Source organism: Panthera tigris, chromosome C1, assembly GCF_018350195.1.
Source record: "Panthera tigris isolate Pti1 chromosome C1, P.tigris_Pti1_mat1.1, whole genome shotgun sequence".
Taxonomy (NCBI): domain Eukaryota; kingdom Metazoa; phylum Chordata; class Mammalia; order Carnivora; family Felidae; genus Panthera; species Panthera tigris.
The window spans coordinates 97,116,022-97,139,953 of NC_056667.1; the positions used below are offsets into that span (position 1 = coordinate 97,116,022).

The 23,932-nt window shown below is 38.1% G+C and overlaps 1 protein-coding gene across 3 annotated transcripts in view; it reads right to left on the reverse strand.

Annotated features, from left to right (window-relative positions):
* The window catches only part of DENND2C (DENN domain containing 2C), an 89,135-nt gene that overhangs the window by 37,133 nt on the left and 28,070 nt on the right, over window positions 1-23,932 (reverse strand). For 2 of the 3 annotated variants that reach the window (XM_042993779.1, XM_042993777.1), the window contains exons 2-3: window positions 1,137-2,148; window positions 480-616 (exon numbers count right to left, since the gene is read on the reverse strand). In XM_042993779.1, the coding sequence (XP_042849713.1) occupies window positions 480-616; window positions 1,137-1,957 (958 nt within the window). In that variant the 5' untranslated portion in view covers window positions 1,958-2,148. Of the gene's footprint in view, window positions 1-479; window positions 617-1,136; window positions 2,149-3,323; window positions 3,413-23,932 lie in introns of those variants that run through there. The other variant, XM_042993778.1, reaches the window with a different exon arrangement.

Here is a 23,932-nt window from a genome sequence, read left to right on the forward strand (position 1 = left end):
ATTGCTATAGGGATGTAGGTCTCAAAATCAATGGCACTTTAAGTTTATAGACCACTCAGGCATCTAACCGAGCTAAAAGCATTCTCAAAATACTATATCTAAACATCTACTTCTGAACTGAGCAGTCCACTAAACTAACTGTAAAAACCATTCAAGAACAAAAGAATTTATATGACTAAAGTTACCGTATTAAAAAGAAATATCTAGGGGCACCTGGGTAGCTTGGTTGGTTGAGTGTCTGACTCTTGATTTCAGCTCAGGTCATGATCCCAGGATCGTGGGGTCAAGCCCTGTGTCGGGCTTTGCACTGGGCGTGAGGACTGCTTAAGATTCTTTCTCTCTCTCCCTCTCCCCCCCGCCCTGGCCCTCTCCCCAGCAAGATATGCATGGTTATAAAACAAAATACCATCCTATAGTTAAGAGCTCCACCACCAAATACATACTCATTAAATTTAATTGCAAAGTTTGTGGACACATACATATGATATCCTCATAGATATTGTCCTCAGACTGTGTATAATAAAGTGCTGAGCCAGAATTTCTTCCAAGTTCTTCATGAATCTTCTGTGAGTTCCGATTTCGAAAGTGCTGAATATCCTCAAATTCAAAGGATTTCCTTAAGAAAGGAGATATGTTTTAAAGTTATATGTTTTAAAACTCTAGTATTCTTTAAATTGGTATGATAGTGAGACATCTGTAAGTAAAGGACTTGCATGCAAAATTACAAAGGTGCTTTATCAGATACTTGAGAATAATAAACTAGGCTGGTACCCTATAGGCATGCGCCATGAGAAAATTGGAGGCTTTTGGCTAATTACATTCGTGTTCTTTATTGTGTACCTTTATTAAGTTAGCCCACTAGTGAAAAGTGAAGCCAAAGCCAGCATGCCCTAAATGAAGCAGAAGAATGTACTTACGTCCCTACACATTCTTAAAAATACAAAACTCAAGTCTTTCTGATGCTCTTGGGTCCGTACACTGTCTTACATATTACCTATACTTCTATTTCCTTTTGTAGGTACTTTCCCCTCGGGTTAATCAACATCTGTAGAATCAACCTAGGCCTCTAACCCATGCAGGGAAGTAGTTCTGTAAGGACAATGCTTAGCAAATAAACCTAGCAAATAAAAACATACCTTTTAGATCTCCCTCTGATTTGTCTGCCATATTTCTTTGGTTCGGGTTCCTGAGAAGAGGCCAAAGAAGACTCTGCACAAGAATTATTTTCACAGTATTTTCTGTCACAGTTTCTTTCTTTACATGGCACAACACCAGACTCAGATAAATATCTGAACGTCCTACGAGGCTTGGGCAAAGGATTTATAGAAGGTCCACATTCCTGTCCCTCGGGTTCAGAGTAAATATTTTCTAAGCTCTTGGTTATTCCATATGAACTATCCGGAACTTGGAAATTCAGTTCTTTTTCTGAAGAGTCACAATGTTCTAAAGCCAAATTGAAGACTTTATCTGGGGGAAGTGCCTCTATTTTCTTCCACAGTATCTGTGAGGTATAGAAATTTCCTGGAGGTAAGGAAGTCTCTGCATCCAAAATGTCTTTCCAGCTTTCAATCTGTTTGACCTGAGAACATACCCAACTAGATTCTGATTCATTTCTAAATGGCTGTGTACGATCATCTTCATGTTTCTCACTTTCACCCTCAGTTTGGTCCTGGCTTTTGGCATCTGCATTGATATCTAGACCGACGTTTTGAGAGCTGGTTGCGTCCAACTTTTTGCTCTTTCCCTCAGCAACAGGATTTTTCTCAAGAATCTCTTGATGACAGTTATTATACCTCACTCCAAAGTCCTTTGGATGCCACCTTTCTGGGTTAGATATACCATTCGTTCTTCCTTCCCACTGAGAAATTTTTTGTTTGATATTTTTGCAGTGGCTTCTTGACAGGGTCTGAAGAGCAGAACGAGAAAAACCGGCATCCATGTTCCCAGTTGGGTGCATGACAAAGTGTGAATTCTACTGAGGTTCCATCATAAGTAACCGTGAAATACTGTATTCTTTATCCTGTCAGTTAGAATCCAAGCAATTCTAGTATTTTCCTTTCATGTTTAACTTGGAAGTCTCTTTTTAAAAAGAAGGATTTTGATCACTGGTCCTTGTTGAAAATGGCTACAACTTTATCTTGAATGTTCCTATTAAAATGAGACAAGAATATGTTAACACAGTTTTAGAATTTCCTAATTTAAAGACTACTAAAACACTGCCTCTATCTATCCCTAAATAATTCGTTTACATTGCACATGCAAAAATGTGCCTGTCATCCATTAAGTAATTCAACTCCATAAAGGCATTCCTAAGATGGTGATATAATACAGAGAAAATATTAACTTGTGATATTTCTCAAATTATCAGCTTTAATGTTCTGCCTTATTTAATTTCCTAAAGTTAGGTAGACTGAGGTTTTATAAGAGATTACACGTAGTAGTATACAATGTTACTTTGTAAAATCCATTCTTTTTTTTTTCATTTTTTTGACATTTTATTTATTTTTGAGAGGTGGAGAGAGACAGAGCACAAGCAGGGGAGGGGCAGAGAGACAGGGAGACACAGAATCCGAAGCAGGCTCAGGGTTCTGAGCTGTCAGCACAGAACCCGATGTGGGGTTTGAACTCGTGAACCGCGAGATCATGACCTGAGCTGAAGTCTGAGGCTCAAGCAACTGAGCCACCCAGGTGCCCCTAAAATCAATTCTTTATGGGACCTTCTCTCAAGGAAACAAAGACCAGCAGAGTATTAAAAAAAGTGTACACACACCGAAATACATCTCGAATCACTAAAAGGTTTATGTATGCATCCAGAGGAAGAGCCAGTTAGTCTGGAAGCACGTGAATACCTGATTTCCTACCCTTTGTCCTATGTTGGGGACAACACTAGCCCTCGTTTCACATCCTCTTATGTCAGCTTTACTATTAGCAGCACAGGACTCTGCCTGCACAGTGCTAAAGACCATCCGATGTGCCATTAACTATTAGTTGCTTTAAAATATAATAACCATGGGGCACCTGGGTGGCTCAGTCGGTTAAGCGTCCGACTTCGGCTCAGGTCACGGTCTCGCAGTCCGTGAGTTTGAGCCCCTCGTCAGGCTCTGGGCTGATGGCTCAGAGCCTGGAGCCTGTTTCCGATTCTGTGTCTCCCTCTCTCTGCCCCTCCCCCATTCATGCTCTGTCTCTCTCTGTCTCAAAAATAAATAAACGTTAAAAAAAAATTAAAAATAAATAAATAAAATATAATAACCTATTTCGTCACTGACTGAACTTTCCACATCTCTGCCACCACACCCTTGGCCCAAATTGGCAAAAATACTTACAGCCACTGACACACTCCTTCCTTTCACATACAGGCTTCACTCATTTAGGCTCATAAATGTTTCCTCAAATGTACAATGTGGCAAAGAACTTTTCTTATCAAGTGAGCAAAGACCTGATCTCAAGTCAGACTATACTGGTTATAAATAGTAACTGATTCAAAACTTCCTGAGGCAGGGGTCATCCTTCCTTGAGCTTTGTCTGTGGGGCCTTGATTAACAGGCAGGAAAATATCGTGGCCCAGTTCTGTCAGTGCAGCTGACAGTTCACACACACAATTTCTTCCAGGCAGGGCAGCTGCTCATCAGGACTTCTATCAACTTTCATTTAAACCATTCCTACAAGTTTCTAGGAAAACCAGCTTTGCCAGCAAATAACCTTTGATGAGGATCCAATGCAGAAAAATTCTACATAACCTTAAGAAATTGAACTAATGTGAGTGGGAAGAAAAAAACTCCAAAACCCCGAAACACCAAAGCTGTTGCTACAGAACTCTCTCTTTCTCTCAATCTTTTTTTTTTTTTTTTTTTTTTGCTGCTGCCACCACAGCTCCTAGCCCCTGCTGTGTGTGACCCGCCCGCACCATCTGGCACCCAGGCCCAGAACTCTCAGTAAAAGACTAACGCATACAATTTGAAGGTCCAGTCAGTTACTGCTCATTGCTAAAACTGAAAATCCTTTTGTTGCTTCTGATGTTTACAGAGGATTCCTAAGGGTTTTAGGGTGTCCTTGAGTCTTGGGTTTTCTTCACTATAGACAAGATGGGCGTACAGTTGATCCTTGACGGAGGTCGGGAGGAGCTTCCGCAGAGTTGAAAATCTGCATCTAACTTTTGACTCCCCCCCCAAAAGCAGCCTCCAGTTGGCAGGAAGCCTTAATGATAACATAAACAGCTGATTAATACATATTTTGTATGTTCTATGTATTGTATACTGTATTCTTACAATAAACAGAGAGAGAAGAAAATTCTAAGAAAATTTAAGGAAGAAAAATATACTTACAGTACTGTACTGTATTTATAGAAAAATATCCACCTATAAGTGAATTATAACACACACAATTCAAACCTGTGTCGTTCAAGGGTCAACAGTATTTTTCTCTCTCCTAGGAGCCCAGTAGAGGTTGTCAGCAGTCCTTGTTAATGTTTTCTTTACTTTTCCTTTGTTAGTACGTGAAGGTATGTAATGCAGGAATGTATGTAATGTATGAATGGGTCAAACTGGGAAGAAAGATGAAATCTGCTAAAGCTAACAAAAAAAAATTTTTTTATGGCTAAAGAAATTTTTAACTTGAAAATTGCTAGCAACAAATGCTGACTTTATGAGATTCACACACAAATATGAATGATGTGCACTAATAGTGTTTCAGTGGCAATGGAGTAGCGGAGCAACACGGGACACTCCTAACATAAGCAGGAATTATAAATATTTTTAAATGTTTATTATTTATTTTTGAGAGACAGACAGACACAGCATGAGCAGGGGAGGGGCAGAGAGAGAGGGAGACACAGAATCCGAGGCAGGCTCCAAGCTCTGAGCTGTCAGCACAGAGCCCAACGTGGGGCTTGAACCCACAAACCCTGAGATCACGACCTGAGCTGAAGTCACATGCTTAACCAACTGAGCCACCCAGGCGCCCCAGGAGGAATTATAAAGAGAAATGCTACTTGCTCCTAAATGTATGTATTAATACACTGTAGCTTTCAAAAAGTGGACAAACTATTTCAAAAACAAAAACGTTTTAATGCATTCTAGATGGCTGCCTATATAGATAGTATAGAGAATCTGTCTTTGTATCTGATTTCATAGTTTCAAGTTTTGACAGATCAAACTCTTTATAATGTGGCTTCCCTGTTCTTATATATAAGCTATATACACGTTCTGTTTTTGTCCCATCCAAAAAATAAGAATCGCTCACTAAGCCAAGAATTGCCTCAGCTGTTTTCCTATAGGCATCTCATGTCTGACTTTAACCTAATTAAATTCAGAGCCACCTTGAACTTCAGCACCTCCTTCATGTGGCTCCGTGGGATCCTTTATACCCCACACCCACCTTCCCAGTTTCTTGCGTTGACTTCCACTATCATGGACACTCTAAGCCCTAAATGGGGGCCCAGTTTTCAAGTCCTAGATCTCTCCACAGTTTCATCTTCAGAAAACTCCCTAAAGCCAACTCACACATTTGTCCCTAGAGATTTCTTTCTCAAGTTTGCTTGAAGAGATCTAACAAAAACACAGAGAGAATATGACAGCTTCAACAATTCTTCAAAAATTTTTTTCTCTTCATACCATGAAATGAGTCAGATGAGTCAGCCTTCTCTATCCATTAAAGATTACTGAAGTCGGGGAGGAGTCACAAAAAGAGCGGGTAGAGCGCTCAATAACCACAATGGGCATCTCAACTGAAGAAACAGTTCCTCGAGTGAGCAGAAGTACAAATATGAAAAATCAGGCACGATTTAAAAGTTCAAAATAAAACAGCATGCTTGAAACAGAGGATACCAATCAAACTCTTTTTTCTGTTTTTTGTTCCCAAAGAGGTGATCCTTAATAATGCCTCGTTTTTATTTTTTTTTTCTTTTCTGAATATTTACTTCACCCAAGAAACACATCAACTGTAGTTTATCATTTTAAAATGTAATGTATACTATAACTTATCATATATAAGATTCTGATTCTAGCATATTAAAAGAAACCCATTTGAGTCCATTCGGGTAAGTGAAATACTCTTTGGGAAAGAGAATACTGACGCTCTATTTTACTAACTCAAGTCTTATATGGGAGAGTGTCTCGCTCCAAATCCTGTAAAATATTTTATTTGATCAAATATAAGTATCTGACAAAATAGGAAGAATATGGAACATTCTAACAGTTGGTTTAAAAGTTGATGAAAGGATATGCCTTTACTTATTTATTTTAATGTTTATTTATTTTAGGGGAGAGAGAGTGTGAGTGTAGATGCACACGAGTGGGAAAGAGGCAAAGGGAGAGGGAGAGAGAGAATCCTAAGCAGGCCCCATGCTCCATGGGGCTCAATCTCATGACAGTGAGATCATGCCCTGAGCAGAAATCAAGAGTCAGACATTTAATCAACTGAGCCACCCAGGTGTCCCACAAACTGATTAAAGGGTATGCTTTTAAATGATTAATATTTTTTTATGTGAATTTTACCTCAATTAGAAAGAAAAGTGATGAAAGGGACCAGGAAGACTCTTACTTCTGGCCACGATGGAGTAAATGAACTACACTCACCTTCCCAACATAAAGGATTATAAAATAAGATTTATATATTAAATAAATGCTTTCACATATTGGATAACAGACAACACAGGGCTGTGATATTTGAAAGAAGAAAAACAAATGAGGCAGGCACTATGTTGGCCCAGTTTTCACCCTGGAGGTTCTTTCCAGAAAACAGCACAGAATATGAAAACCTTGCTGAGTTACAGATAAAAAGATCAGAGTTTGAAGGGGCTAGAGAAGACGGAATTTTCAGGGCAGAGTATCAGAAAGGAGGAAGCAACACAGAAAAAGCTCCAGAAATCTACATAGGATCCTCTTGAGTCTTGGATTGAAAACTAAGTTGCCAATGCACAGGGTTGAACACTACACAAGGCTGGAAATAAATTACTGGCAAAGGAACAACTACAGGGGACCTGCAAGATGACTAATATCCAGAGTTCACAAAGGCCTGGGAAATGTTCAACTTCCAATGATCTACAGAGGAGCAGACTTGTCCAACATCCAGGGAATTCAGTAGATACATTAGGAGGTCATGGCTTGTCAGTAGGACTAAACTAGCCCTACAGTTTACTGTACTTTAGAGCTACTATGCTCTTTATGCTACTTTAGAGCTACCCTAACAAAGTTTTTAAAAGCCCTAAAGGGATCAAGTTGATTCATAAGCGAAGTGCCCCCCAAATTAAACTCAGTAATTTTTATATGAAGACATCAAAATGTAGACACTCAGCAATGTAACATTCACAATGTGCAGCATCTGTTCAAAATTACAAAACAGGTAAAGAAGCCTAAAGGTGGGAAAAATCAAGAGAAAAATCAGTCAATAGAAACAGAAACAAAAATGACAGATACAGAGTGGCCAAAGACTTCTGATCCAATATTTTATTTTTTTTTTTAATTTTTTTTAACGTTTATTTATTTTTGAGACAGGGAGAGACAGAGCGTGAACGGGGGAGGGTCAGAGAGAGGGAGACACAGAATCTGAAACAGGCTCCAGGCTCCGAGCTGTCAGCACAGAGCCCGACGCGGGGCTCAAACTCACGGACCGCGAGATCATGACCTGAGCCGAAGTCGGCCGCTCAACCGACTGAGCCACCCAGGCACCCCCTGATCCAGTATTTTAAATACATTCATAAACTTACAAGAAAACACGAACATAATCAGTAGAGAAATGAAGATGTAAAAAAAGAAAGCAAACAGAACCTCTGGAACTTAAAAATACCCTATCTGAAATGAAAAAGTCACTGGATGGGTGGAACCGCTATTTTAGATACTGAAGAAGAAATGATCAACGAAGTGAAATAAGGAGTGAAAGAAAATGTCAAACACAAAAACTGAAGCAAACCTAGTGCTAACACAAAAACTGAAGCAAACCTAGTGCTAACACAAAAACAAAAACCAGATACTCCCTGAAACAATATCAAGCAGTTCACCTTACATAAAGTGGGAATCCCAGGGTGAAGGTGGTAGGAAGGCAGAGAACAAATATTTCAAAAAATAATAGCTGAAGTTTTTCTAAACTTGATGAAAACTCTAAACCTATAAATCCAAGAGGCTCAACAAATCTCAAACAGGATAAACACAAAGAAGGCCTCATCAAGGCAAACCATAATCAAGCTGCTGAAAATCAGCGATAAAGAGAAAATTCTTAAATGGCCAGAGGAAAAAAAATACACATTACATTCAGAAATATAGAAGTAAGCAGGAAACAATGGAAAATATTTAAAGTGTTGGCAGGGCAGGTGGACAGGATTGGGAATCTAGAATTCTAGACATATCCTTCAAAATTAGGGTTGAAATAAAGGCATCTTCAGTTGAAAAAGGTTAGGAGAATTTGTCAGCAGCAGACTTGCACTCAGGGTGACGAACACAATTTGTGAGTCTCAGTGCAAACTGAAAATGTGGGGCCCCTTGTTCAAATGCAGGGAAAGGGCTTTAAAGGTAGATATGAAGCTTTTTTCCTTTCTTCTGTAGGCTTTGGATTTGTCATAGTGTTCTTTATTTACTATCTAATGTTTTAAGTAAAAAAATTAAAAATTTAAGTTATTTGCATGAATTTATCATTCATCTATATGTTGTACAACCCCTTATTTATTTATTTGTTTGTTCATTTGTTTATTCATTTATTTTTAAGTAGGTTTCACACTTAGCATGGAGCCCAAAATGGAGCTTGAACTCACAACCCTGAGATCAAGACCTGAGCTGAAACTAAGAGTCAGCCACTTAACTGACTGAGCCACCCAGGCACTGCTGTGCAATGTCATTTTAAATGCAAATATCAGCGTATTTAACTTATACGCAGAATCACTGAAAATAAAAAATTCCTATTTTTGGCTTGTCCTAAAGGGTGCCTAAAGCTGGATGGAAGAGACAAACACAGTCAGATTCAGAAGATTTGAAGGAGAAAGAGAGTGTTCCCTCAGGCATGGAACCAACCAAGAGAGTGTTGTGAGGTCTAGGGATACTTGTGGAACAAGTGCAGATTCTCACATGAACCTGGGAGCCCAGCACTGTGATGTGGGGCATGCACATGCTTGTTTGGGCCTAATGGCTGCTAGAATCTCCCTCTTGCCAGCCACCAAACCAATATGCCACACTCTGGCTGAGGCAGGGTCTGGGAAAGTATAGCCAGGTGTCTCCACATCCCACAGGTCTGCCTCCCCAACTCATGATAGACAGGTAGCCCCCAAGGATCTATAAAACTCTGCCCAGAACACACCTGAGATCTGGATCACGATGGGCAATAGGCTTGCTTCCATAAAACCAAGGCCTCCAGTTGGCTGCTCTTCAGATATACCATGGTGCTGCCAGTCATGAGCAGGATACCCATTGTCATGCCGTGTTTCAAGACACCATGAGGTGTACATGCCCAGCCTCATCCCTCACACACAAGGCTTCTGCCAAGAGCAGAGAGTGACAGTGGTCACAGGGTATAGGTAGGGAAGGGCCATGCAGGGCCAGCTGGAGAGAGGGCAGCTGGGAACCCATCCTCAGGAAGTGGCAGGAGGCAGGACCCTGTGTGAATTGAAGCTCCAACTCCCAGTGCACCCTACATTATGCAATCAGACTTCACCAACAGAACACAAATTTGAGGGTGCCTGGCTGGTTCCGTTGGTAGAGCATGCAACTTTGGATCTCAAGGTTGTGAGTTTGAGTCCCACATTGGGTGTAGAGATTACTTTAAAAAAAAAAAAACAAAAAACCACTCTACAAATACAAAGATTAAGTTACCAGAATTTCAAAATGGCTACCACAGAGCATAAAACCCCACAGGGCCCTTTTGAATGCAGGATCCTGTACAGCTATATTGATTGTCTGCCTATGAAGCTGGCCCTTGTTTACACGATAAGAAATGTTAAAAAAAAAGTTACTCAAATTGAACAAAAATGATACCAGATGGAAATCTGGATATAAACAAAGGAATGATGAGAACCAAAAATGGTACACATGCATAAATAAAAAAGACATATTTTTCTCATTAATCTCTTTAAAAGATGATTGTTTAAAGTATTGTGGAATACACAATAATAATGTATAATGTATTGTGGAATTTGTAATAATGTGGGAGTAAAATTTAAGACAAAAGCACAAAGGAGGGAAAGAGAAACGGAAATATAGTACCATAAATTTCTTACTTTATATATGAAGTAGTACATTATTTGAAGGGGATGGATTAAAGTTGTATGTTGTGAACTCTAAAGCAATCACTAAAAGAATGGGATTCTAAAAAATACTCAATGAATAAAAAGATGGGGTTGGGGGAGAGGAAGAGAACCACCACCACAACAACCAAAAAACCATGTGAAACAAACAGAAAATGAACAGCAAAATTGTAGTGTTAAAAATCTGACCACACCAATAATTATGTTAAATGTAAATGAGGTAAATTCTAAATAAAAGGCAAAGGTGATCATACTTGATAAAGAAGCAGGCCTAACTCTACACTTTTATAAAAAATTACACTTTGGGGGCACCTGGCTGGCTCACTCAGTGGGGCATGTAGGTTTGAGCCTCACATTGGCTTTAGAGATCACTTAAAAATAAAATCTTAAAAAAAAAAAAAACACCGCACTTTGAATTTAAAGACATAGATGTGTTACAATAGATTCAAGCGCTGAAGTAAATATTGTAAGAATACTAGATTAACTGTATTATTATCAGATAAAGCAGAATTCTGGGCAAGAAATATTAGCAGAGACAAAGAGAGAAAGATATGTCATGGGGTAGCTCAGTCGGTTAAGCATGTGACTCCGGGCTTTGGCTCAGGTCATGATCTCATGGTTCTGCAAGTTCAAACCCCATGTCAGGCTCCAAGCTGACAGGGTAAAGCCTGCTTGGGATTCTCTCTCTCTCCCTCTCTCTTTGCCCCTCCCAAATGCACATGCTCTCTCTCAAAATGCATACAGACATAAATAAATCTTTAAAAAAACATTAAAAAAAAGAAAAAAAGACATTTCAAACAAAAATGGAGTCAATTCATCAAGAAGATGGAACAATCCTAAATGTTCATGTACCAAATAACAGAGTTCCAAAATGTAAGAAACAAAAAAATGTTAGAACCAAAAAGACAAATGGACCAATTTGTAATTTTACTGAGGATTTCATCACTCTTCATGAGTAACTGACAGAAAATCAGGAAATATATAGAAGACTGAATACTGCCATTAATCAGCTTGAGCTGAGTGATAATTTTATTTATTAAAAAAAGTTTTTTTAATCTTTATTTTTGAGAGAGAGAGAGAGAGAGAGAGAGAGAGAGAGGGAGAGAGAGAGTGTGTGAGCAGGGGAGGAACAGAGAGAGAGAAAGACACAGACTCAGAAGCAGACTTCAGGCTCTGAGCTGTCAGCACAGAGCCCAACATGGGGCTTGAACTCACGAACCGGGAGATCATGGCCCAGGCTGAAGTTGGACACTTAACTGACCGAGCCACCCAGGCGCCCCAAACTGAGTGATATTTTAGAACACTACACCTAACAACAACAGAATATACATTCAAGTATACATGAGAATGTATACTGAGAATGATTCTTTAACTCATGATGGAACTTAATTAGATATAATCAAAAGATATCTGGAAAATGCCAACATATTTGGAAATAAATGCTTATATTACAAAAGAAAAGAGTTTGGAAACAATGAATGAAAATACTATATCTTGGTTAGTGTTAAAACACATTTTATCCCATTAAGTTTCAAGATATTATTTTCAATTATTCTCCAGATTAAATGCTCTAGGTTACCCCGGTTTGAATGATCCTACTGCCAATCCTGCACAAAATGTACCGTCCTTTTCAGTATTACACCCTTCTAAATCCTATAGTGAAATTTGAATGTTATGATTATTATTATGATTATGATTTAAGGTTGTTTCTTAAGAAGAAAAAAAAATAAATTAAACCCAAAGCAAGTAGAATAATAAGATGTAAATATTCATGAAATAGCAACAACTGAACAACAGAGAAATCAATGAAACAAAAAAAGTTATTTGAAAACATCAATAAATTGATAAACATCTAGGAGAACTGAACAAATAAAAAGAGAAGAAATAGCACAAATTAGCAATATCAGAAATGAAAAGGGGGCCACCACTGCAAATTTTACATTAAAAGATATAAAGGATGATTATAAATAAATTTACTAGAGTAAATTTGATAACTTAAATGAGATGGACAAATTCCTTAAAAGATACAAATTGCTAAAACAGACACAAGATGATACAGAAATTCTGAGTACCTCTATATGTTATTTAATTTTTTAAGTTTATTTACTTTGAGACCAAGAGAGACAGACAGACAGACAGAGAGTGGGGGAAGGGCAGACAGAGAAAGAGAGGGAGAGAGAATCCCAAGCAGCTCTGTGCTGTCAGTGCAGAGCCCAACATGGGGCTCAAATCCACAAACCATGAGATCATGACCTGAGCCAAAATCAAGAGTCAGACACTTAAGCAATTGAGCCACCCAGGCACCCCTCTATATTTTAACAACTAAATTTTTAATTAAAATCTTTTGCATAAAAACTCCAAGTACAGACAACTTCACTGGTGAATTTTATTAAACATTGAAAGAAATACTAATCTTACACAAACTGTTTCAGAAAACAGAGGAAGAGGAAACATTTTCCAACTCATTTTATGAGACCAATATTACCAGTTAGAACCAAAGACACTACAACAAGAGAACAAAAATAGAGAATAGAACTCATGAACATAAATGTGAAAGTCTTTTAAAAATATTAGTAAATAAAATCCATAAATAAATATAAGAGATACTAAGTCATGACTAAATAGAGTTTATAAGAGAATGAAAAGTTGCTTTAACATTAAAAATCATCATATTTGGGGCACCTGGCTGGCTCAGTCAGTTTAGCATCCGACTTTGGCTCAGGTCATGATCTTGTGGTTCATGAGTTCGAGCCCTGCGTCAGGGTCTGGTCTGACAGCTCAGAGCCTGGAGCCTGCTTTGGGTTCTGTGTCTCCCTCTCTCTCTGCCCTTCCCCTGCTTGTGCTCAGTCTCTCTCAAAATTAAGTAAACATTAAAAAAATGTTTTAAAGTCATCATATTTATGAGATAAAGAAAAAAAACCCACTTGTGAATATCTTAGTAGGTGCAAAAAAGCACTTGAAAAAATTTCACATCTATTCATAATTGGAAAAAACACCTCTATCAAATTAGAAACTGCACAATCTGATAAAGGGCAATAATGAAAAAAAAATACTTCAATATCATACTAAGTGGTAAAAGATTGGTCACCTTTCCCCTAAGACTGAGAAAAAGGCAAGTGTCTTCTTTCACTGCTTTTATTCAACACTATATGAGTTGTTGACTATATGAGAAGTCATAATCAATGCAATAAGGCAAGAAAAATGAAATAAAAGGTATTTACATTGGAAAATAGCCCAGGGAACAATGTTGTGAAAAGAGGAGGGCTTGGTGTGGCATTGCCATTTCTAACACCTTGGGTCTCTGTGCCTTTTGCAGAACTTCCAACAGTGCTATGTTGGGACAGAACATCTGGAAGTTCACAACCTCTATGGTCTGTAGGAGCCTCTATGAGGAGGGCCTAGGGAAGAATTTGTCATTTTCAGTGGAAAACAAGTGGTGACTGTGTACTTTGGATTGGGATTTGGTGCACTTTTTTTTTTTATAGTAAGACATCAACTGCTTAAGAAATAAGGATGTTTTAATTAATCCATTAACCAGATGTGAAAAGGAGCATTTTAAGAGGTACAATCTCTTTGAAAAATGGATCAAACTCTTAAATTCAACATAATATGTTTGTAAATAAACTTAAGGCATGAAAAAAAAGGAAAAGAAGTATACATGATTGTATACATAGAAAATCCTAAGAAATCTAAAATTACAAGTTACTAAAATTACAAACTACTAGAATTTAGCAAGGTCTCAGGACACAGTCAACATATAAGTGGTATGTTATACATACTGTGAACAGAAAATTGGAAAATGAAATGCGAAATAACATTTAAAGTAGCACAAAAATCATCAAATACTTTGGGGTACAAAACTTGTACACTGAAAACTACAAGATACCACTAAGAGAAAAAACTAAAGGACTATTAAATAAACAAAGAGATATATCACATTAATGAATTAGAATATTCAATTTTGCTAAGAAACAAATTCTCTCAAAATTGATCTGTAGATTCAACACAATCCTAATCAAAATCACAGGAGGTTTTGTTGCAGAAATTGACAAGCTGATTCTCAAATTTATATGGAAATGCAAAGGACCTCAAATAGCCTAAAAATTTTTTAAAAATATGAAAGTTGAAGAACATATATTACTGATTTTAAGACATCATAAATAGCTACCATAATCAAGACAATGTGCATCAGTGAAAGCAGAGACAAATGGAACAACACAACAGTACAGAGTCTAGAAATAGATCCTCACTTTACATAGTCATTCGATTTCCACAAAGTTGGAGAAAAATAATCTTTTCAATAGATGGCTTTGGAACAAATGGATATCTATATGGAAAAAAATTAACCTCTACCTTTACCGACACATTTACAAAAATTAACTTAAGGGGGATGTGGGTGGCTTAGTCAGTTAAGCAGCCGACTTGATTTTGGCTCAGGTCATGATCTCACAGTTCATGAGTTCAGGCCCATGTTGGGCCTTGTGCTGACAGCATGGAGCCTACTTTGGATTCTCTCTCTCCCTCTTTTTGTCCCTCCCCCACTCGTGCTCTCTCTCTCTCTCTCTCTCTCAAAATAAATAAATAGAAAGAAAGAAAGAAAGAAAGAAAGAAAAAGAAATTAACATGAAATATACCATAAACCTAAACCTAACAGCTAAAACTATAAACCTCCTAGAAGAAAAAATAGAAAAAAAAAATCTTTAGGGAAGGAAAAGATTTCTTAGATAGGACACAAAAAGCACTAATCATGGGGGCAAGAAATTGATAAATTGAACTTCACCAAAATTAAGATCTTTTGTTCTTCTAAAGATGTTTTAAAAAGGAAACACCAAGCCACAAACAGCGAGAAGATATTCAAAATACATATATCTGGCAAGCACTTAAACCTATAACATATAAGGAACTATTACAAATGAATGATAAGGCAAACAAAATATGCATCAGAAAAAAACATGCATCAGATGTGAAAAGATATTTTACAAAAGATTTTATGAGTAGCCAATAAGTACAATGAAACACATGAAAAGATTTACACTATCACTAGTCATTAAAGACATGAAATGAAAATATGAAATACCACTACGTACTCACTAGATACTCACTGATACTAAGTATCAGAGCACCTGGAGCCCTCAAACACTGCTGGTATAATATGGTACAACCATTTTGGAAAACCGTTTGGCAGTTTCTTATAAAATTAAACATAACGGGGCACCTGGGTGGCTCAATGGGTTGAGCATCCAACTTCAGCTCAGGTCATGATCTCATGGTTCATGAATTCGAGCCCCGCATCGGGCTCTGTGCTGATGGCTCAGAGACTGGAGCCTGCTTTGGATTCTGTGTCTTCCTCTCTCTCTCTGCCCCTCCCCCACTTGTGCTCTGTCTCTGTCTCTCAAAAATAAATAAATGTAAAAAAATTTAAAAAAAATTAAAAATTAAATTAAATTAAATTAAACATATGATTGCCAAATGAAGTAGCAATTTCACTTGTAGGTATTTCCTATGAAAGAAAATGTCACATTTATACACGTACTTCTACGTGAATAGCCCTAACTAGAAATAACCAAAGGCCATCAACAAGTGAATGCACAAATTATAATGTATTCATACAAAAGGATATTCCTCAGCAATAAAAAGGAACAGAACGAACAATATGCACAATGTGGACATCTCACAAAAATATGCAGAAACAAAAAAGTACATATAGTATGATTCCATTTATATAAAATTCAAGAACAGCCAAAATTAATCTATAATGAAAAAAAGCAAATCTGTGATTGTCTAGGGCCAGGGGTTGAGAACTAACTACAAAAGAGTATAGGGAACTTTTTGGGGGGAGATGAAAATATTATATATCTTGATAGGTGTATACATTTGTCAAAACTAATTACCCATACACTTAAAATGGGTGCATATGAAATTATATCTTGGGGCACCTGGCCAGCTCAGTCGGTAGAGCATCCATCTGACTTTTGATCTCACAGTTGAGTTGGGTATAGAGATTACTTTGAAAAAAAAAAATAGGGGCGCCTGGGTGGCTCAGTCAGTTGAGCATCTGATTTTGATTTCGGCTCACGTCATGATCCTACGGTCATGGGATCAAGCCCTGCATTGTGCTCTGCACTGAGCATGGAGCCTGCTTAAGATTCTCTCTCTCTCTCTCTCTCTCTCTCTCTCTCTCTCTCTCTCTCCCTCTCTCCCTTTCCTGCTACCCCTCTCCCCTACTCATGCTTTTCTTCTCTAATAAAAAAACAAAAAACAAAAAAATTAATTTGTAGGTTACAAACCCCAAAGTGTTCTATATCACACCTACTATTAAAAATTTGACATTTGAGGGCGCCTGGGTGGCTCAGTCGGTTAAGCGGCTGACTTCAGCTCAGGTCACGATCTCGCGGTCCGTGAGTTCGAGCCCCGCGTCGGGCTCTGGGCTGATGGCTCAGAGCCTGGAGCCTGCTTCCGATTCTGTGTCTCCCTCTCTCTCTGCCCCTTCCCCGTTCATGCTCTGTCTCTCTCTGTCTCAAAAATAAATAAAACGTTAAAAAAAAATTAAAAAAAAAATTTGACATTTGACAGTTGGGATGCCTGGGTGGCTCAGTTGGTTCAGCATCTGACTTCAGCTCAGGTCATGATCTCGTCTGTGGGTTCGAGCCCTGCTTTGGGCCCTGTGCTGACAGCTCAGAGCCTGAAGCCTGTTTCAGATTCTGTGTCTCCCTCTCTCTCTGCCCCTCCCTCTGCTCATGCTCTAACTCTCTCTCAAAAATAAATAAACATTAAAAAGTTTTAAGTAAAATAAAATAAAATAAAATAAAATAAAATAAAATAAAATAAAATAAAAATATGACAGTTAATTGCAACTTCCTTTTCCTCTGCCAGAGCCAGAGTCACTCAGCTCTCTAATTGTTTTTCATCCGAGAGAAAAAAAAAGAGGCAACAGGATTTAATTTCCTGAATCTGAGAGCTTTTTTAAAAGTTATTTAGAGAGAGAGAGAGATAGGATGAAAGTGGGGGAGGGTCAGAGGGAGAGAAGGAGAGAGGGAGAGAAAGAGAATCCCAAGCAGGGTCTGCACTATTAGGACAGAGCCTGATGTGGGGCTCGAATTCACGAACCATGAAATCATGACCTGAACTGAGGTAGGATGCTTAACCGACTAAGTCACCCAGGCACCCCTTGAATCTGAATGCTTTAAGGGAAAACAATGCCAACATCAAACTCGAAAACAAATGGTCTCCTCAGAGCAGGTGCTACTGGTCTTCTGTATCCTTAATAATCAAGTGACAATCAATTAAATAGCATAAATAAATTTGTTACTAAAGTAAATAAAATCCAAACACAGTGAGTTTACTCTGGGGACAATTCAATTTTCAGCAAAACAATCTTCTTTACAATTTTCACATAAGGCACACTGCTTGGCGACAAAGGACTTAACAAGGGTTCATATTTGTAATGAATTCCAGACCTTTTGGAAACAGTGAATGTATGCTAGATAAGATACATTAATTTGTTTTTTTAATCACTCTTTGGGGTGCCTGGGTGGCTCAGTCGGTTGAACGTCTGACTCTTGATTTTGGCTCGGGTCATGATCTCATGGTTCTTGGGATGGAGCCCTGTGTTGGGCTTCATACTGATATCCCAGACCCTGCTTGGGATTCTCTCTACCCCTCCCCAGCTTGTGCATGCTCTCTCTCTCTCTCTCAAAATAATAAATAGACTTAAAAAAAAAATCACTCTTTGTACTCAAGCCTACATTCTGTAGAACTAGTATCATCTTTCTCCGAACAACAGATTTTGATCAGGAAATCTAAAAAGAGTTATCATATAACCATACTCTTTTGTGTGTGTGTGTGTGTGTGTGTGTGTGTGTGTGTGTGTGTTTGTGTGTGTGTGTGTGTGTGTAGAATAATGTTTTTATTTATTTGAAAGGTGTATGTGGTATAGAAAGATATTCTGATCATTTAAAATGGTAAATGGTTTTTTTGGCTGATGGGATTATAGACGTTACCAGTTTTAATAAAATTTACAAATTATTATAATTAGAAAAATACAAATACATTGTATTTGCTTTTAAAAAATGCATTGTTTTGCTTTTAAAAGGAAGAATATTTAAGGAAATTTCATTATCCATTAATGTCATTCTTTTCTTTTATACTTTGTATCTGTAGTCCCTGTCATATCCCCCATTCTAGTTACTTGGTTAACCATACTCTTAAACATCTAAATAATCTGAGATTTCTTCCTCATTAATGCATTTAGCTCCCAAGAATATTATACCACTCATTGCAGATTTTCCTTCAGCTCTTATGTGTTCTTTTGTGAAGAGGCATATAGATGCCTATGTTTAAAATGCAAGTTTCAGGTTTAGTGCCTGTTTACCAAAGAAAATGGATGCCAAGAGGATTCCAACTACTAAGCTATGAGAAGGAACAGTCAGCCAAATGGAAACACAATCACTATAAGTGTCATGAGGGTGACTTAATTCAGGAAAGAAATAAGACAGTAGACAAAATTTCTGGGAAAGATGATCACTTCCACCCTCCCCCCACAAAATCTCTACCGGTTAAAAAAAAAAGGCAGCATAGTGGAAAGAGGGGAAGAAAACTAATATTGATTTTATGTCTACAATAAATAGACATAAATATAGTGCAAGGTACTTTAACAAACATAATCTTCTTCTCAACAACAATGATGTAGATATTAATCTCTCTGTGCCATATTCTTCATCTGAAAAATGGAGATGAGTGACGTTCCCAGTAGTCCAAGGTTCTAACAGCCAGTGGAGCTGGGATTCAGATCTGAATATGACTACTCCCAGAGTCACTGCTTTTCCCACTCACTGTGATAGACTGCCCCCCAAACAAAGTCCACTGGACTGAAATCAGAAGAAATGGAATTTAGTCCTAACCCTGCAGCTTAACCAGCTGTGTAACCTTAGCAAAGTCACTACCTTTCTAGGTTTCAGTTTTCTCATCTGAAAATTCTGATTTATCACTGCTCTCTGTGGACTTCCTTTAACATTTCCTGTAGTGCATATCTGTGGTCAACAAATTTCCTCCTCTTTTATTAAAGTAAATTTACTTCACCTTCAGTTTTGGAGGTTATTTTTGCTGGATATAAAATTGTAGGTTGACAGGTTTTTGTTTTGTTTTATTTTGTTTTTCTTTAGTTTAAGGTTGTTATTCTTTTTTTTTTATGTTCATTTATTTTTGAGAGAGACAGAGCGAGCAGGGTAGGGGTAGAGAGAGGAGACAGAATCCCAAGCAGACTCTGTGCTGTCAGCACAGAGCCCCTAATGGGGCTTGAACTCATGGAGCTGTGAGACCATGACCTGAGCTGAAACCAAGAGTCAGGCGCTTAACCAACTGAGCTACCCAGGTGCCCCTAGGTTGTTATTCTTTGGCTTGTAGTTTGTATCATTTAAAAAAATTTTTTTTATGTTTATTTATTTTTGAGAGAGAGAGAGAGAGAGAGAGAGAGAGATAGGGCAGGGGAGGGGCAGAGAGAGGGAGACACAGAATCTGAAGCAGGCTCCAGGCTCTGAGCTGTTAGCACAGAGCCAGACACGGGGCTCGAACTCATGAACCATGAGATTGTGACCTGAGCCAAAGTCGGATGTTCAACCAACTGAGCCACCCAGGCACTCCAGTTTGCATCATTTCTAATAAGAAGTTTTCGGCCATTCTTATGTTTAGTTCCCCTGTATGTTATCTGGCTTTTTTCCCCCTCTAGCTGCTTTTAAGATTTACTCTTTATCTTTGCTTTTCAGCAATTTAACTATGATAAACCTAAGTGTGGTCTTCTTTGCATTTATCCTGCTTGAGGTTTATAGAGTTTCTTAGATTCTGAGTTGTTTTCCATCAAATACATTTTTCAGCTGACCCATTCTTTCTCTTCTCCTTTTGAGACTCTAATTACACATATGTTAGACAACTTAATATTATTATTCCACAGGTTACCTGTTCTCTGCTCATTTATTTTTTTTACTTTTTCTTGCTCTGCTTCAGCTTGAATTCTATTGACCTGTCTTCAAGTGCACTAAACATTCTATAAAACAAAGTCCAATCTGATTTTAAGCCCATCTAATAACTCTTATTTCAGATATTGTATTTTCCAGCTTCAAATTTCTATCTGGTTCTTCTAACATTTCCATTGCTCTTCTGAAATACTCCATATCTTCACCCATTACATTTTTTCCTATATATTATTTAATATATTTATTTTAAAAATCTTGAAGTCCTTGTTGGCTAATGCCAACAGCTGGGTCATCTTTAGGTTTCCTTTTACTGACCCCATTTTTTTCTTTACTATGGTTCACATTTTCCTATTTCTTCTAGTTCCTTATAATTTTTAATCATATTCTTAGCACAGTCTATAAAAGAACAATAGAGGAAAAGATACATTTTGTTATTTGTTTCGTTTTATATATTTCTGAGACTGTAAGCATTCCTCTGTGTGGTAATTAAATTGAGGGACTAATCATTCAGATTCCTCTTATAGTCAAGTTGAACTGAGGCTGGATAGCAGGTCTTATTACATGGAATTCACCTGGGATTGTTTTTAATTTTTTTTAAGTTTATTTATTTTGAGAGCATGCGTGAGTGGGGTAGGGGCAGAAAGAGAGGGAGAGACAGAACCCCAAGTAGGCACTGCACTGTTAGCACACAGTCTGATGCAGGGCTGGAACTCATGAACCTTGAGATCATGACCCGAGCCAAAACGAAGAGTCAGATGCTTAATTGAGCCACACAGGTGCCCCAGAATTCACCTGGGATTAGCTCAACCTCTAACCCCCTGAGCTGCTGCTACCTCTTAAATCTTGTCAGTATTTGAGCTGGAAAGAGCTTGGCTAAAGTTTCAATTATTTTTGGTTCAACTTTGGATCCAACCCTGGCAGGATATCACTGCACAAATATGTGGGATATAAAACTTCTTTGTGTCTCCCCTACCTCCTGCAATGCTGCTTTCTTATTAGTAAAAACTGGAACAGTAGAAAATTATTGGGCCAAGTGGTTTGTTTTTGCATTTTGGATTCTTCCAGATTCCAATTCACACTCCAATTCCAAGAGTCCATACCATTAACTAAGACTTGGCAGATTTCCCCTTGCCTCTGTAAAGCCTCCCCATCTATGCCAGGGCTACCTGTATCCAGACTATGTGCTTGTCCTCAGGTATGAAAATTGTTATGGCTCTTTGCTCACTTTCAAAGGAATTCACTTTGGAATTCAGTTCATCAACATTTCCTTGCATCCACTACTGTTCACTGACCCCCAAGAAATATATGATTTTTATTTTGTCCAGGATTTTCTTGTTACTGTGGAAGCAAATGTTTTTCAAGTATTACTACATTCTAACTGGAAGAGGAAGTCTTCAAATGTTTTTAACGAAATAGAATGGTGAACAACAGAATAAATCAGAATACATGTACTGCATGAAGGTAAGGGTAAATATCGCTTCAGAATGTTTGTTTCAAGTATGTGTGTGTGCTATGGATTGCAAACGTATTTATTATGGTGAGGTGTGGTCAAAAAAATTAGCAAGTCTGTCTAGGGACATTAAAATCCCTTCAGTGCAAGGCAAGGAGTTTAGAGAAAGGATATCAAGACACTAATCCCCCCCCCCCCCCCCGCCATTAATGTTTGTTTATTTTTGAGAGAGCGACAATGGAGTTTACAGAAAGGATATCAAGACACTAATCCCCTCCCCCCCTTATTAATGTTTGTTTATTTTTGAGAGAGCGACAATGAGTGGGGGAGGGACAGAAAGAGAAGGAGACAGAGGATCTGAAGCAGGCTCCACGCCAACAGCAAAGACCCAATGCAGGGCTCAAATACACGAACCATGAGATCGTGACCTGAGCCTAAGTTGGCCACTTACCCAAAGGACACTGATTTTTAAAGAGACTTGTCTACTGCTAGCTGGATTTCAGGCACTGAAACATTTCAGAAACACAAAAGTTTTTACGTGTCAACACGGAACAAAATAAGTCCCTGGAAAAATACACAAAGCATAAATTATCACAATAGGCAACTGATGTTAGAGAAGGATAAAATACATCCAGATATTTTAATAACCAACAGGCTTTGGTTTTTATTAAAGCCAGTTTCTGGGCCTATGTATTATAATTCAATTTGCTGCTTACCGATTGCTATTATTAGATTAAGAATGCAAAGAAAGATTCTGGAGAGAGAATGTGCTCCTTTTATATTTGGCTTCTTTAATAAAAATATTTTTAAACTCTCTTTTTTTGGAGGGAAAGAGACAAAAAGACTCTCTGAATGTAAGAAAGCTATTCTTAGGTGAACAGAAGAAGTCACCTTTAACTCAGCATTTATGAAACAAACCAAATGTTATAAAACATAGGTAGAGGGGCTCCTGGGGGTGGCTCAGTCAGTTAAGCATCCAACTGTGGTTTAGGTCATGATCTCACATCACAGCTCATGAGTTTGAGCCCTGCATGGGCGTCTGTGCTGACAGCTCAGAGCCTGAGCCTGCTTCAGATTCTGTGGCCCCTCTCTCTCTCCCTCTCCCCTGCTCACGCTCTGTCTCTCTCTCAAAAGTAATAAACACTAAAATAATTAAAATAAAAAAAAACATAGGTGGAGACCATAATATTTATAAGGGAGGCATCATAGTATAGGATACAAAGAGTGCGGGCTTTACAGCTGGACACCTGGATTCAATTTTTCTGCAACTTACTTAATGGTGTGCCTTGTACTCTTAACCCATCCAAGCTTTACTCTATAACAAGGGAATAACACTCACCTGTAGAGTTACTGCAAGGATCAAATGAGATAATATATAAAGTGTCTTTTTTTTTAATTTTTTTTTTAACGTTTATTTATTTTTGAGACAGAGAGAGACAGAGCATGAACGGGGGAGGTCAGTGAGAGAGGGAGACACAGAATCTGAAACAGGCTCCAGGCTCTGAGTAGTCAGCACAGAGCCCGACGCGGGGCTCAAACCCACATACCACGAGATCGTGACCTGAGCCGAAGTCGGACGCTTAACCGACTGAGCCACCCAGGTGCCCCGTAAAGTGTCTTAAACAAAGTAAGTGCCCAAGAACAGTTATGACACTGTCACAACTTATTTAAATATTATACGTATATAAGTGCCAGTACACATTCTTACCAATCTAACCTCCTGAATGTCTATTTCTATCCCTATTACAACAACCTCAGTTCATGTCCTTATCATTCTTCTAGAACTACCATGATGTAGTCTCCTAGATGGCCTACCTGCTTCCAGTATCCACCTCCTTCCAACACTGTTGCCAAAGTGATATTTCTAATACTTAGATAAGATCAAATCACAGTTAAGACCTTTTGGAGGAACTCCATAATTTACCAAAGGGGTTATCACAACATGCTCCCAAGGAACAATGGACTTCTAAGATCTGATATAAAAACTAAGTAACATCCCACACACTTGCTTGCAGAAATAAGTTAAATTAGTGGATATAATTTCCTCAATATTGAGTTTTTTCCTCCACAAACACACCTGAAACATTTGATTCTTGCTACTATTTGTGGTGTTGGTCAATGCTGACAAAATGGCAAAACAAATAAACACAGGGCCAACAAAAATTTATGTAGAAACTGTGGACAAGCCAATCATGCAGCTTTTTAAAAATGTCTTAGGTACACATATGTGTGCTTTTATTTTTTTTACTTTTTAAAGTTATTCATTCATTCATTCATTCATTCATTCTTTCT